The sequence below is a fragment of the Danio rerio genome, chromosome 5 (assembly GCF_052040795.2).
Source record: "Danio rerio strain M-AB ecotype USA chromosome 5, GRCz13ab, whole genome shotgun sequence".
Lineage (NCBI taxonomy): Eukaryota > Metazoa > Chordata > Actinopteri > Cypriniformes > Danionidae > Danio > Danio rerio.
In genome coordinates, this window is record NC_141025.1 from 9,061,184 (window position 1) to 9,075,463 (window position 14,280).

Genomic DNA, 14,280 nt, shown 5'->3' on the forward strand with positions numbered 1-14,280 from the left:
AACCCATGCCAACACGGGGAGAACATGCAAACTCCACACAGAAATGCCAGCTGACCCAGCCGGGACTCGAACCAGCGACCTTCTTGCTGTGAGGCGATTGTGCTACCCACTGTGCCACCTTGTCGCCTTGTTATATATTAATATGTATAATATGTGTTAGTATTTTGTATAAAGTGAAATCGTGTGTGTTTTACTCACATGGAGCAGATAATAGGAGGATCCTTCTATCAGGTCCTGCAGAAAGGGATGCTGAGATAGTGTGGAGAAAGGAATCTTCTCTTCACCACTGAAACCCAAGTCCTTAAACACCTTCAGAAGCTCCTGAACACACCATAACACATCAAATATGACATTAGAACGCATAACACAATGACAAAACTACACAAAAACCCTGGCAGACAAAATTCATTAACCTATAAATGTTTTTTATAGGTTTTTTTCCAATGAACATCTACTGAATGCACACTGAACATTTCACTAAATAGATTGTGCATTTACCACTTAGAAACTTAAGTGCTCACTGTTGGTTATAGTTACTAACTGTTAACTTAATTTCTAATTTGTTTATTTATTGAATTAAAATGAGTGAAGTTGGTTTTTTAGGGATTTGTCTGTTTCAGATTTTCATTTCATTTTATCTATGCTTCATGTCTTCGGACTGTGGGGGAAACAAGTGACATGGAAACTCCTCAATTAAAGGACTTTGGTGCAAACAGGGCTTGAACATTTACCTTCTTGCTTAAGCACAGAGCAATACTAATTTTATCATGTAAAAACATTTTGGAAATCAACTTGTAGACCCCTTGCCAATCATCATAAGCATGGAAATATAATCCACATGACAAATGTGATGTTAGCTTTATAAGTAATTGTCAGACAGTCAGTGCTGCATGTAATGTTGTCAGTGTTCATTAACAACACAATTGTAGTTAAAATATTCTGCATGTAAGATATTTTCACAAATTTTACACACACAAAAAGAAGTTGCTACTTGGTTTAGCCAAGTTTTAGCCACGTTCGTGAGCTTTGTGTACATACAGTTGAAGTCAGAATTATTAGCCCCCTTGACTATTTTTTCCCCAATTTCTGTTTAACAGAGAGAAGACATTTTCAACACATTTCTAAACATAATAGTTTTAATAACTCATCTCTAATAACTGATTTATTTTATCTTTGTCATGATGACAGTAAATAATATTTGACTAGATATTTTTTAAGACACTTCTATACAGCTTAAAGTGACATTTAAAGGCTTAACTAGGTTAATTAGGTTAACTAAGCGGTTAGGGTAATTAGGCAAGTTGTTGTATAACGATGGTTTGTTCTGTAGACAATCTAAAAAACATAGCTTAAAGGGGCTCATAATTTTGACCTTAAAATGTTTGTTTTTTTATTATTAAAAACTGCTTTTATTCTAGCCAAAATAAAACAAATAAGACTTTCTCAGAAGAAAAAAATATTATCAGACAAAAAATTTCCTTGCTCTGTTAAACATCATTTGGGAAATATTAAAAAAAGAAGAAAAAAAAAATCAAAGAGAGATGAATAATTCTGATTTCAACTGTATGAATGCTCTGTAATGTCAGCTCCAGTGAACAACAGAAAAATCTTTATCCACTTAGTAAATTACACTCCTTTCTAGAAATTAAAGAACCTTGTTACAGAAGATATGCAAGCATGCTTCACTGACATTTTCATATCTTCCTCCGTGCTCTTCATCACTGACTCTAATGTTTGACTCTACCTTCACTAACTGCAAGTGAATGAATAAAGAACTGTGACTGCATAGTGCTTCTATTCGCTAAAATATACTATTACAAACTCCAAAATAATATACTGATACATTTTAAAATTCATTGGTTTGATATAGAGCAGTGGTTCTGAAACTGTGTTACTTGTACCACTAGTGGTACTCAGGCTTCCTTCAAGTGGTACGTGGAGGAATTGCTGAATAATTAAAGTAAAAAAATGAACACACTTTTAATGCTTTGATCGATAACACCGATGTGATCAGAAAATTGATTTTAATAGGCTAAACCTTTCATTTTATTTTCAATTTTCTAATGTTTGTTATGTATTCTATCATTTGAAGTTGTTTTCCTTTCCATATTTGTAACGGGTGTTGGAGATGTGTCTTGTATTTTTATATCCCAATGTTGACAGGTACAGTTTAATCACTTGCTTGTCTGACACACATAGCCTACTAGTTTAAATATGTAAAAACAATTCATATATATTTAAAATACAAGTTAATGTTTAGATTTCAAAGATATACAAATACTTTAAGTCATATATACATGCAATATATATTTAAAAATGTATCAAAAAGAGTTACATATGAATATGATTGACATACGGTACAGCATATATTTATGAGGTCCAAGAAACATTTGCAGGTTTTAATAAATAGGCTACTATATGTAAATGCTTTACATTTAAGTACAGCCACTTTCTTTTAACTTTTTAAGAATGGTGCCATTTTAATGAACTTTTAGAAGCACATTTTAATTTAAACGTTGATGTTTTATTTATCTTTTTTTTTTTAACCTGTAAGCAAAATACAGTGTTGATGTTCAAACTATTTATTATGTTTAAAGTGGCTGACAACAATAAATATTCATAATAAAAAGAAAAAATCTGTCACATTTGTGAACTGTGCAGAGCTTTAGCTACTTAATTAGGCCTACTACATATTTCAATACCAGTCATAATGGTGGTACTTGGAGAGACAATATTTTCTGAGGTGGTACTTGGTGAAAAAAGTTTGAGAACCACTGATTTACAGTATTGTTGCATGACAAAAGATTATAACTCAGACATCTTAGCGAACATGGGACACCAAACATAATGTTTGCTTAAGTCAGGACATTGAAATAAAACTGATGTTTTTTGTTTGGATGAGCGCATTTATATTCTACTAAGCACATGCTTCTTCCTATTCCTTTTTTGGACATGTATGAGTAAAATGTGTATCATTTGCTTTGCTTAACAATTACATTAATTAATTAATTTTATTTTGACATGTTTGAAATTAAAGCCTAAGTCTAAAAAGTACTTTACTTCACCTCTCGGAGTTCATCTCTGCTCCTGTGGACAAGCTGGAAGCGGTTTAGATGTGAGACGAGATCCTCTCCATGACTCAAAACTCTGAGCACATCATCAACAGACACGCCCACTTCCTCAGACTCCGACCCTCTGTGCTGCTCCTCTTCATTATCAGCACCAGCATCATCCACAACTCCAGCGCCCTCCAGACACGGCACAGACTACAGCAATAACGTGAGATAAAGACTCACATCCAGGTTTCAAATCATTTATATTTAACATTTATGACATAAAATGAACAGTTTTATAATTTTGTGAATTACACTAAAAACAGCAAAAGAGTTAATCAATATTAAAGGTGTAATTCCCTTCCAGAATGAAGATTGTCATTATTTATGCACTGTTCTAACCTGTATGGCTTACTTTCCTCTGTTAAAAAAAATAATTTAAAAAATATGTTATTATCCATTTCCCAGAACTGGGCTGTGGCTAGAAGGGTATCCGCCTCATAAAACATATGCCGGAATAGTTAGCGGCTCATGCTGCTGTGGTGACCCCTGATAAATAAGGGACTAAGCTGAAGGAAAATGAATGATTGTTATCATCCAAACTGTTGACTAAAGTAGAAGAAACAAATACTACTACTATGGAAGTCAAAGGTGATCTTCAACTTGTAGTGGAAACCAATGTTGACCAATCGGTTCTGGAAGTGAACTACTCCTTTATTTAGCTTTTTGCTGAAATTAAAATAATGCCATAATAAAAAATTACAAATTTTTCTAAAATTTAAACAAGCTCAAAAGAGACTGCTATCTGTCATATGTACCTGTGTGAGTGGGGTGGTGTGTTTGTAGTGCAGTGTGTGTCCGGTGACGAGGCTGAGCGCTCTGGTGAAACCCTGAGCTGCTTCAGGATGGCAGCAGAAATGAAGCAGCATCATCAGATAGTCCAGCAGCAGTGGTGAGGAGTGTGTGCTCGCAAACAGACTAAAGAAAAACTACACAAAAAACAAATGCAAGTTGCTTAAAGTTCAGATGATCTGATTACAACATTGAAAAAAATATGTAAACATTTAAATATTTACAGCCCATACGGAAGTGCAATATATTTACACATATATGTGAAACATTGTTGAATATGCAGAAATATATTTAATAATATATCTTTCCAAATGCATAACGCTTTATTAGGTACACCCTACTAGTACCAAATATGACCCCCTTTTGCCTTCAGAACTGCCTTAATCTTTCGTGGCATAGATTCAACAAGGTATTGGAAGTATTCCTATGAGATTTTGCTTCATATTGACATGATAGCATCACACAGTTGCTGCAGATTTGTCGGCTGCACATCCATGATGCGAATCTCCCATTCCACCACATCCCAAAGGTGCTCTTTTATATCTATATTCTATCTGGTGACTGTGGAGGTCATTTGAGTACAGTGAACTCGTTGTCATGTTCAAGAAACCATTCTGAGATTATTATCGCTTTACAAAATGGAGCGTTATCCTGCTGGAAGTAGCCATCAAAAGATGGAGACACTGTGGTCATAAAGGGATGGACATGGTCAGCAAAAATACTCAGGTAGGCTGTGGCGTTGATACAATGCTCAATTGGTACTAATGGACTCAAAATGTGCCAAGAAAATATCCCCCACACCATTACACCACCACCAGCAGCCTGAACCGTTGATACAAGACAGTATGGATCCATGCGTTCATGTTCTTCTCTGTCCCTATAATCCGAATGTAGCTGCAGAAATCGAGACTCATCAGATCAGGCAATGCTTTTGCAATCTTCTATTGTCCAATCTTGGTGAGTCTGTGCGAATTGTAGCCTCAGTTTCCTGTTCTTAGCTGACAGGAGTGGCACCCGGTGTGGTCTTCTGCTGCTGTAGCCCATCCGCCTCAAAGTTGGACGTGTTGTGTGTTCAGAGATGCTTTTTTGCATAACTCGGTTGTAACGATAGCTTATTTGAGTTACTGTTGCCTGTTGCAGTCTGGCCATTCTCCTTTGACCTCTGGCATCAACAAGGCATTTGCGACCACAGAACTGCCGCTCACTGGATATTTTCTCTTTTCCAGACCATTCTCTGTAAACCCTACAGATGGTTGTGCGTAAAATCCCAGTAGATAAGCAGTTTCTGAAATACTCACACCAGCCTATCTGGCACCAACAACCATGTCACGTTCAAAGTCACTTAAATCATCCTTCTTCCCCATTCTGATGCTCGGTTTGAACTGCAGCAGATCATCTTGACCTTGTCTGCATGCCTAAATGCATTGAGTTGCTGCCATGTGATTTGCTGATTAGAAATTTGCGTTAACGGGCAGTTGGACAGGTGTACCTAATAAAGTGGCCGGTGAGTATATACATGGCAGTATATTTCATGTTTCATGTCATTTAAGCCTATTATGCATGACATGAAATTAGAGACACATGCATACAGGCTTCAGAAGCAAAAGAAAAGTGTAAAACAATTGGCCAAAATCAAATATTTACATATTTTTGACATTTGTTACATGAAAATTTACTTATTACTCATATATTTAAATCTATATGATGTTTTTATGGAAAAGTCCAAACTGCTAATAAAAATCACAATAATCTACAAGTAATCCACAAGACTCCTGTCTATTAATTATAGAATGTTGTGAAGCAAAATGCTGTTTCATTATTTAATGCTACTTAATGTATTAAATACCATAAAATAAAACTGAACAATACTTCTTTTATTACTCATATATCAACATTTATAGACAGTACTTTAAATTTTAGTAATGCATAAGTATGTCCTTATGCATTACTAAAGTCTAAAGTTGAGCTTGTTAACATTGGATAAGGCACTGTCTGTGAGTTAAAAAGAACAATGAACAACTTTATTGTCATTAACTGACATTAACAAAGATTAATTAATACTGTAATAAATCTATTGTTTGATCATGTTAATACATTCATATTTAATATTGGAACCTTTTTGTAAAGTGGTCAAAAAAGGGGTTAAAAAGCTTGATGTGCTACTCCCTCCACATATCGTCTTTGCAAAAGAGATGTAAATAGCAGAAGCAAAATACAGACAGAAGAAGCCTTTAACATAACGCTTTACCTTTTTAAGGTTGGCCAATCTGTCATAGGGCACGGGTTCAGTTGGGTCATCAGGGACAGAAGGATCTTGTTCACTGGGAAACCATAATTCAACCTGATCATAAAAAAAAACTTATTAAATCAAACTCATAGATATGCTGGAATATGCACAACAGTATTTGGATCATTAAAATTCTGTGTAATGGTTGCACCAAAAAAAAAACTTTTTAAAACACTTAATAGGACATCTAGCCCTTTCCTAATTATTCTAAACACAGCTCTTAATATTGATCAAAGAAACATTTCACACTTTAAATTTAGAAAGCAGATCAGCACAGCTTTTTACATAGGGCTGGAAGTTTTTGTGTATTGAATTGTATTGTATTGTGATGTTTAGTGTATTCATGAGGCAAACATTCTACATGTGTTGACAATGAATACCTATTCTATTTAAGAGTATTGTGGCTGAATCTGTCAAACTGACATCATGAGAGAAGGACTGCCAAACCAAAGCCCAAAGCAAATGGTCAGACTTTTATTGCAGATTACCAAAAAAAAAACTGTTTACAGCAATTACAGCAAGATTAATTTGAACGGATTAATTGTTTACCTAAAGATATATGTGCGCTAGCAAAATAAACATTTTAAATTTTGCATTTCACACAAATTTTACATGTTTTACAAAAGTCAATTTAGAGTTTGCGCAGAAATAAAATAGTGTCAAAGTAGGGTGATATAGAGCAGGGGTGCCTGCAGGATTTTATTCCAAGGTACGCACAAATCCAGCATCGCCTTGCCCCCTTCCGATGGCTGTTATTTCAGTATTCAAACATTAAATAACGAATGCATCAAGTAAAATAAAAACGAATATTTCTTTATAATTTAGCAAAATTCTGCTCTTTTTATCTTTGCATTTTTATTATTTTATTTTTGTTATTTTTAATATTTTATTGTCTTCATAATTAAAGCTATAGACAAATTCCTGCTTAAGATTTTAGAAAATATTTTGCGTAGCTACCCAGTATATATTAAAGATCACAGAGAAGAAAAAAAAACACAGAAACATGTTACACGCCACCATAAATGTCCAACTTATATTTAACTTAATCATAAAAAAAGGTGAAAATTGGTCATTTTATTTTTATAAAACATTATTATATATACATATTATTATATAATTTATTATTATTATTATTTTTACAATACCGACATTTAAGAATCCATATTTATTTTATTTGTTCATTAATTTGACCTGTTTATTGGTGCATATGTAGGCTATAATTTAACTCATACAACAGTACCTTGGACAGACACAGTGCCACTAAAGCTTTCAAACAAAAGTCCAATAAAGTAAAGAAAGATTAGACTTTCTCCAGTGACGGCCGACATCACAACACGCCGTAACCGTCCTTCAGGTGGTATAGCACCGGCATTACATTACAAAACAAGCCGTCTGGCTTGACTGAAGTGCAGTTATTTCCTTGTTATTTCCTCGTTGTTCAAAGAGTCTGCAAGTTCGTGTTTTATGGATATAGGATGTAGCTATAGGATTGTGAACATCGATGATGTTAAGCGTGTCTTTATTCGATGCACAGCAGAAAAAAAATTCTTTCAGCGGTGCATGCAGCTGTTGTTAAAGTTCTCTCTCGGAGTCCTCAGTGGAGAAACAACCGTAACCATACCGAAGTGTTCTCAGAACCATTTGGCACGATAGTGGAAAAGCAGGCAGCTGTAGAGTATACTGTTTAATAATCAATATCAAAAATAAATAAATAAATAAAAAGCGGCATTAATTCCTGCCCTCTCACGGTAGCTACGCACAGTGCGTACTGCTGCAGGCGCCACTGATATAGAGTAAAGAAGCTTGACTATATACAGTCTGCAATATATAATGCAAACACACAACATCCAACTCTCAATCACTGACACTGCACTTATAGAAACTAGAATGTTAATTGAAATGTCGGCTTAAAATTACAAAGAATAAAGTCTTAATGTTGTGTAAAATGTGTGCAGAGTGAAGCATGAAGCCTCATAGCTCTTTGTATAGATTTATGTGTAGTGTAGTGTGTAGTGTTGTTGAGTGTACCAGACCTGTTCATATTGTTCTTGTGTGATGAGTCCAGTTTCCGCGGTGTCGATGTCTCTGTAGCGCTGAAGGGTTTTTATCAGCTGAGTCTGAGTGGGAAATGGCCACGGCAGAGCAGCACTGAGCAGAAACTGACGCCAGTCCAACATCTCAGAGTCCTGAGCTAGAATACACACCAGCTCCTCAACCTACAGTACACACACAATGACACATGCAGTGTCAGCACAAACAAGACTGTGTGGTTACATTTTGCTGGCAGAAAGGGCCATTGTCAATAGAATAGCGTTATATGAAACACAACTTGAAATCAAATCTAAAATGGAAAATCTTTGTGCCTAATGGGGAAATAATGATTGCCCCAAAGATACACTGGTGCACATAATGAGCTGCAACTAAGATTATGACTTAGTACTACTATTATTGCTTTATTTCTAAGATCATGATTATTTATATACAAGGTTTTTTAATCTACAATTTATGTAGAATTTCTAATTTTCTGTGCATCATATTGCTCTTTTGACCCTTTTTGATCTGATTTTCGTCAACATTTGACTGATGCTTGTAATGTAATGCAAGTGTATATACATAACACATTTTATTGTGAATGACCATGCACCCAAAGCACTTCACAATCATCAGGCGGGTCTCTCCACACCACCACCATGATGATGGATGATGCGACGACAGCAACAGGACAACGACGTCAGTTTGCTCGCCATACACAAGCTATAGAGGGAGAGGAGAGACAGTGATGCTGCCAATTTGGTGGATGGGGATGATTGGGAGACTATGATGGGTAAGGGCCGGTGGAGGGAATTTGGCCAGGACACCGGGGTTATACCCCTTCTCTTTATGATTTTTTATGACCACAGAGAGTCAGGACCTCGGTTTAACGTCTCATCTGAAAAACGGCGCTCATTGACAGTGTAGTGTCCCCTTCACTTTACTGGGGCATTAGGACTCACACAGACCACAGGTTGAGCGCCCCTTGCTGACCTCACTAACACCACATCCAACAGCAGCCTAGTTTTCCCATCTCTTATCCAGGTACTGACCAGGCTCAGCCCTGCTTATCTTCAGAGAGTAGCCAGTCTTGGGCTGCAGGGTGATATGACTGTAGCAGTTTCTATTGCTGTTTACATACATTTTCAATCACACTTTATTTTAAGGTACAATTATCTCTAATAATAAACTGCAAATTTCATGCTTATTAATAGTTATTCGAATAGTAGTTAGGTTTAGGTATTAGGTAGAATAAGTTATGAAGAATAAGATCTTTACAATTTATGTACTTTATAAATATACATATTTTTAATGTTGCTCTAACTTTTTTAAATAAGTAAAGGAGGTTTTAACATTTTTTTTAAAGTTATACAAAGTTTAACTTAGGGAGGCACAGTGGCTCAGTGGTTAGCACTGTGGTCGATTCCCAGCTTGGCCAGTTGGCATTTCTGTATGGAGTTAGAGTTTGGGGTGGGATTCCTCCAGGTGCTCTGGTTTCACCCAGGGTCCAGAGACATGCGCTATAGGTGAAGTGAATGAACTAAATTGGCCATAGTGTATGTGTGTGTGAATGTGCGAGTTTATGAATGAATGTGTGAATGAGGGTGTTTCCCAGTCCTAGGTTGCAGCTATTCGCTGCATAAAAGCAGCGAATAGCAGGCATTCGCTGCATAAAACATATGTCAAAATAGTTGCTGTTTCATTCCGCTGTGGCGACCCCTGCCCTGATGAATAAGGACTAAGCCAAAGAAAAATTAACGAATGAAGTTTAACTTAATATTTTTAGCCAGTTTGATTGATGTAAGTTAAGATGACTGAAAAGTTTATTTGATTCAACCAAAGAATTTAAGACAGCAAGAATTTTTAACAGTGTACTAATAATATTAATATTATGTGACTAATTATTAGTAAGAATTGGTACTTAAACTAAAGTGTTACAGTATGTTTTATTGAGATGTAAAGCTGAGTGACGTTGAAAGGCTCTTCTTTTTTTACATACTCAAGCCAAAGTCACTTTTTAAATGAGATATACTCCAGCCATTCCAACTTAAGCTACTCAACAACTGCATGTGAGCAGAATTTAAGTGTTTTAAACCAAAGACACCCACCAAACCAAGTTTTTTAGAGATATGAGGTGTTTATATCATGAAGATGTACCTGTGAAGGAGTGATGTGCATCCAGGCCTCAGGAAGGACATCAGTACCCATGTGAGCAGAGGTTAATTCGTGTAGAGCTTCAGTCAGCTCACTTCTACACATCAGACCTAGACAAACCAAATAATACACAGTATACAATTACTAACTTCAACAAACATGTTGAATACAGTTAAAATCAGCTGTTTTCTGGTTCTGTTGATTTAGTTTAAAAAATCATCTGATAAGGGCTTGTTCATCCAACAATTTGGTTTGTAATACAGAAAGAATGGCATAAATGAATACAGTATGAAATACAGTAATTGATTCAGCATTTAGGTGGTCTGAATGGTGTTGAGTCACATTAACTTTCATCAGGTTCTGCAATCTTATTGGTTCTTAGTCTAACAGTGTTCATAGTTTAAATCACACAGAGAGAATGAAGAATGTCAGTATTCAAACTGACCTCACGACCCATTCACTCTATGGCAGTAAATGGATGGCAACATTACTCCAAATAACTTCTTTTGTGTCCAGCAAAACACAGAAAATTCTGCCAATTTCAGTAGATTTTAGACTAAAATTAGGACCAATAGGACAGCTTAAAAACAGCATGTAGAGAGAGAGAGAGAGAGAGAGAGGAAGAGAGAGAGAGATACAATTTCAGTGTTCTGTTTTAAAACATGGACATAGAAAATGTGTAGGAGGGGGCGCAATAGGTGGTGCTGTCGCCTCACATCAAGAAGGTCGCTGGTTCGAGCCTCGGCTGGGTCAGTTGCCATTTCTGTGTGGAGTTTGCATGTTCTCCCCATGTTGACATGGGTTTCCTCCGGTAGCTCCAGTTTCCACCACAGTCCAAACACATGCGCTATAGGTGAACTGGGCAAGCTAAATTGTCCATAGTGTATGTGTGTGTGTGTTTGTGAATAAGAGTGTGTGGGTGTTTCCAGTGATGGGTTGCAGCTGAAAGGGCATCAGCTGCGTAAAACATACAGTATGTTGGATAAGTTGACGGTTCATTCCGCTATAGCGACCCTTGAATAATAAAGGGACTAAGGCGAAAATAAAATAAATGAATGAATGATTTTCATTGACTTTAGTAAAACTTTAAATGAGTGTACTTGAATTTGTTTATCATACAGTCTGACTATATGACAATTGAGATCTTACAGTGTAACGTGTGGATCATGTTGCAACAAACAGTGAAAAATCACAAGGTGAGCCAAGCTTTAGTTGAAATTTTTTGTTGGAGTAATGCTGACTCTGACCTGTAGGGGCGATCTTGCGCAGCTGTGTGCAGAGGACGTGCAGCTGTTGTACTGTGAGTGTGCTGTTTTTGGGCTGCTCCAGCAGGGATCGGCGCGGAGTAAGCTCTGGACTCAACAGCACACGGGTGTCTCCATCCACACAGAAATCAGTGCTCTGTAGAACCAGCTCATGACGGATCTGAACTCCAGTCTCAATGTGCTGCCTTACCAAATCTGTCAGCTGGTCGATACTAATAAACATACACAAACATATTTAGTACTTAATAATGTGTTCGGTTAGGAAAAACTTATAGAAACACCTTTATATAGTATCCACAACTAATTAAGAGACTTTTCACTCACATTTTCTCCGGATTTATAAATTGTAGTTAAGCATTTGCCTTTTATTTTGTAATCTACTGATGACATTTCTTCCAAATTAAAAATAATTAAAACATACTGTATGCTGTATTTAAAATAAAAAAGGTACTGTATCATGTTTTTAGACATGTTCAAATGATTTTTTTGATAAAACACCAATGTTTTTAAATGTAGAGGGTTTAGGAAATCAGTATTTGGTGAAATAACCCTGATTTAAACACAGCATATACATTTTCTGGAAATAGAAATTCTATTTGGAGGAAACGTTATTAACTTTCCAGTTAATGTCATTCACTTTCAGTTATATCAGCTGTCTGTTACGCTGTTAAATAATGAAAACTGATGTTTGTTTTATTATTTTAATATTTTAACATAACCATCAAAACATTGGTTTGTTAATAGTTTTATTGTAATGGGCATGTAATGGGCATCTTATACATTTACAACCTTACTTCCACATTGCAAAATAGGTGGAAAAGAAAATCTTTGATATTTTTATATATATAATATGTTTTAAAAACCATGCAGTTGTTGTACAGAACTTTTTAAAAATAGCATTTGGAAAGACATTTTTCCAATTTACAAATAGTCAGTTTTAATCTATGATTCCGGAGTGTATGATCTATATATTTACATTAATCTTAGCAGGGCAGTTTCGTTGGCTCCTTATTCTTGCCATCTGTCCAGCTTCCTCTCACCTTTTCATTTCAGCCAGATAGCGGGCTTTCATCCACTCCTCCATGTTCCTATAGACCTGTTCTGCTTTGTGCTGCAGACTGATGACTGTTCTCAGCCCATGAGCCTTCACTAGCTCCAAACGCTGCTTCACTGCATTTTCTGTAACACACACACACACGCGCACACACGCACGCACGCACGCACGCACGCACGCACATACACACACATATACAGTTGAAGTCAGAATTATTCGCCCCCTTCGAATTTTTTTCTTCCTTTTAAAATATTTTTCAAATGATGTTTAACATAACATAACATAAAAGAGCAAGGAAATTTTCACAGTATGTCTGATAATATTTTTTCTTCTGGAGAAAGTCTTATTTGTTTTATTTCAGCTAGAATAAAAGCAGTTTTTCATTTTTTTAAACACTATTTTAGGGACAAAATTATTAGCCCCTTTAAGCTATATCTTTTTTCGATAGTCTACAGAACAAACCATCATTTTACAATAACTTGCATAACACTAACCTGCCTAGTAAACCTTATTAACCTAGTTAAGCCTTTAAATGTCACTTTAAGCTGTATAGAAGTGTCTTGAAAAATATCTAGTCAAATATTATTTACTGTCATCATGACAAAAAAATAAAATAAATCAGTTATTAGAGATGCGTTATTAAAACTATGTTTAGAAATGTGTTGAAAAAATCTTCTCTTCGTCAAACAGAAATTTGAGAAAAAATAAACAGGAGGTCTAATAATTCAAGGGTGCTATTAACTCTGACCTCAACTGTATATCCTAATATACCAAATTTTTAATCATTTAAAAAAAAATCAAAAAATGAAAAAGAAATAAAAACTATGCATTTCAGTTTTACTTTTAGTTTGATATTGAAGTACTGCAAAAATAATCTGCAAATAAAGCAACGTTTTAAGGAAACCATGTCCTGTAGCTCTTTTGTCCTACATAATAAATAACTTGTTTGGATGCCTGAACATAATCTTTAAGAGTTAGTTCTGAGAGATCTTTAGACTAAATCATTTTGGTGACAGACTTTTCATATTAGAACAACATAAGAGATCAGAGATCAGTCCAGTGGTTAGTCAAGTTACTACGGGATTTATTCAGCCAAAGTCAAATGAGTTTATTGTTCTGCATCATTTTCTAACGGTAAAAATTGTAAGATTGCATTTGCATATAGCCAAATCTCTCAAATGTGTATAAACTATGTGGACAGATTGACAAGCTAATGTCATTACACTGAAAAAATGCTTATCTTACTTGGGTTTTGTCTTGTTTCTAGTCCAAATATCTACAAATTCCTAAATTAAGAAGCATTTTTAGACAAAGAACAAATATTGTCTTCATTTCAGAAATAATACGTTGAAATTAATCGAGTTTTTTTATAACAAGCTAAAAAATCTGCCAATGGGGTAGGAAAATATTCTCATTTTAAAGCAAAAACAAGATTATTTTGCTTACACCTTTGACAGATTATTTAGCCCGTTTTAAGGAAAAACTCACTTACTTTTGACTTATCTCTGAAAACAAGAAACTAACTTTTACTTGTCTAAAAAATGTTTCTTTATTTAATAATTTGTAGATATTTTGACTAGAAAC

At 35.3% G+C, this 14,280-nt stretch overlaps 1 protein-coding gene across 8 annotated transcripts in view; it reads right to left on the bottom strand.

The window, feature by feature from the left end:
• spef2 (sperm flagellar and cilia associated 2) overlaps nucleotides 1–14,280 on the bottom strand; it is a gene marked incomplete at its 3' end in the record, with an annotated part of 49,273 nt that overhangs the window by 1,168 nt on the left and 33,825 nt on the right. For all 8 annotated transcript variants that reach the window (NM_001443954.1, NM_001443952.1, NM_001443953.1 and 5 more), the window contains 8 exon segments: nucleotides 199–321; nucleotides 3,066–3,266; nucleotides 3,872–4,042; nucleotides 6,154–6,246; nucleotides 8,226–8,408; nucleotides 10,381–10,487; nucleotides 11,625–11,854; nucleotides 12,683–12,821. In NM_001443954.1, the coding sequence (NP_001430883.1) occupies nucleotides 199–321; nucleotides 3,066–3,266; nucleotides 3,872–4,042; nucleotides 6,154–6,246; nucleotides 8,226–8,408; nucleotides 10,381–10,487; nucleotides 11,625–11,854; nucleotides 12,683–12,821 (1,247 nt within the window).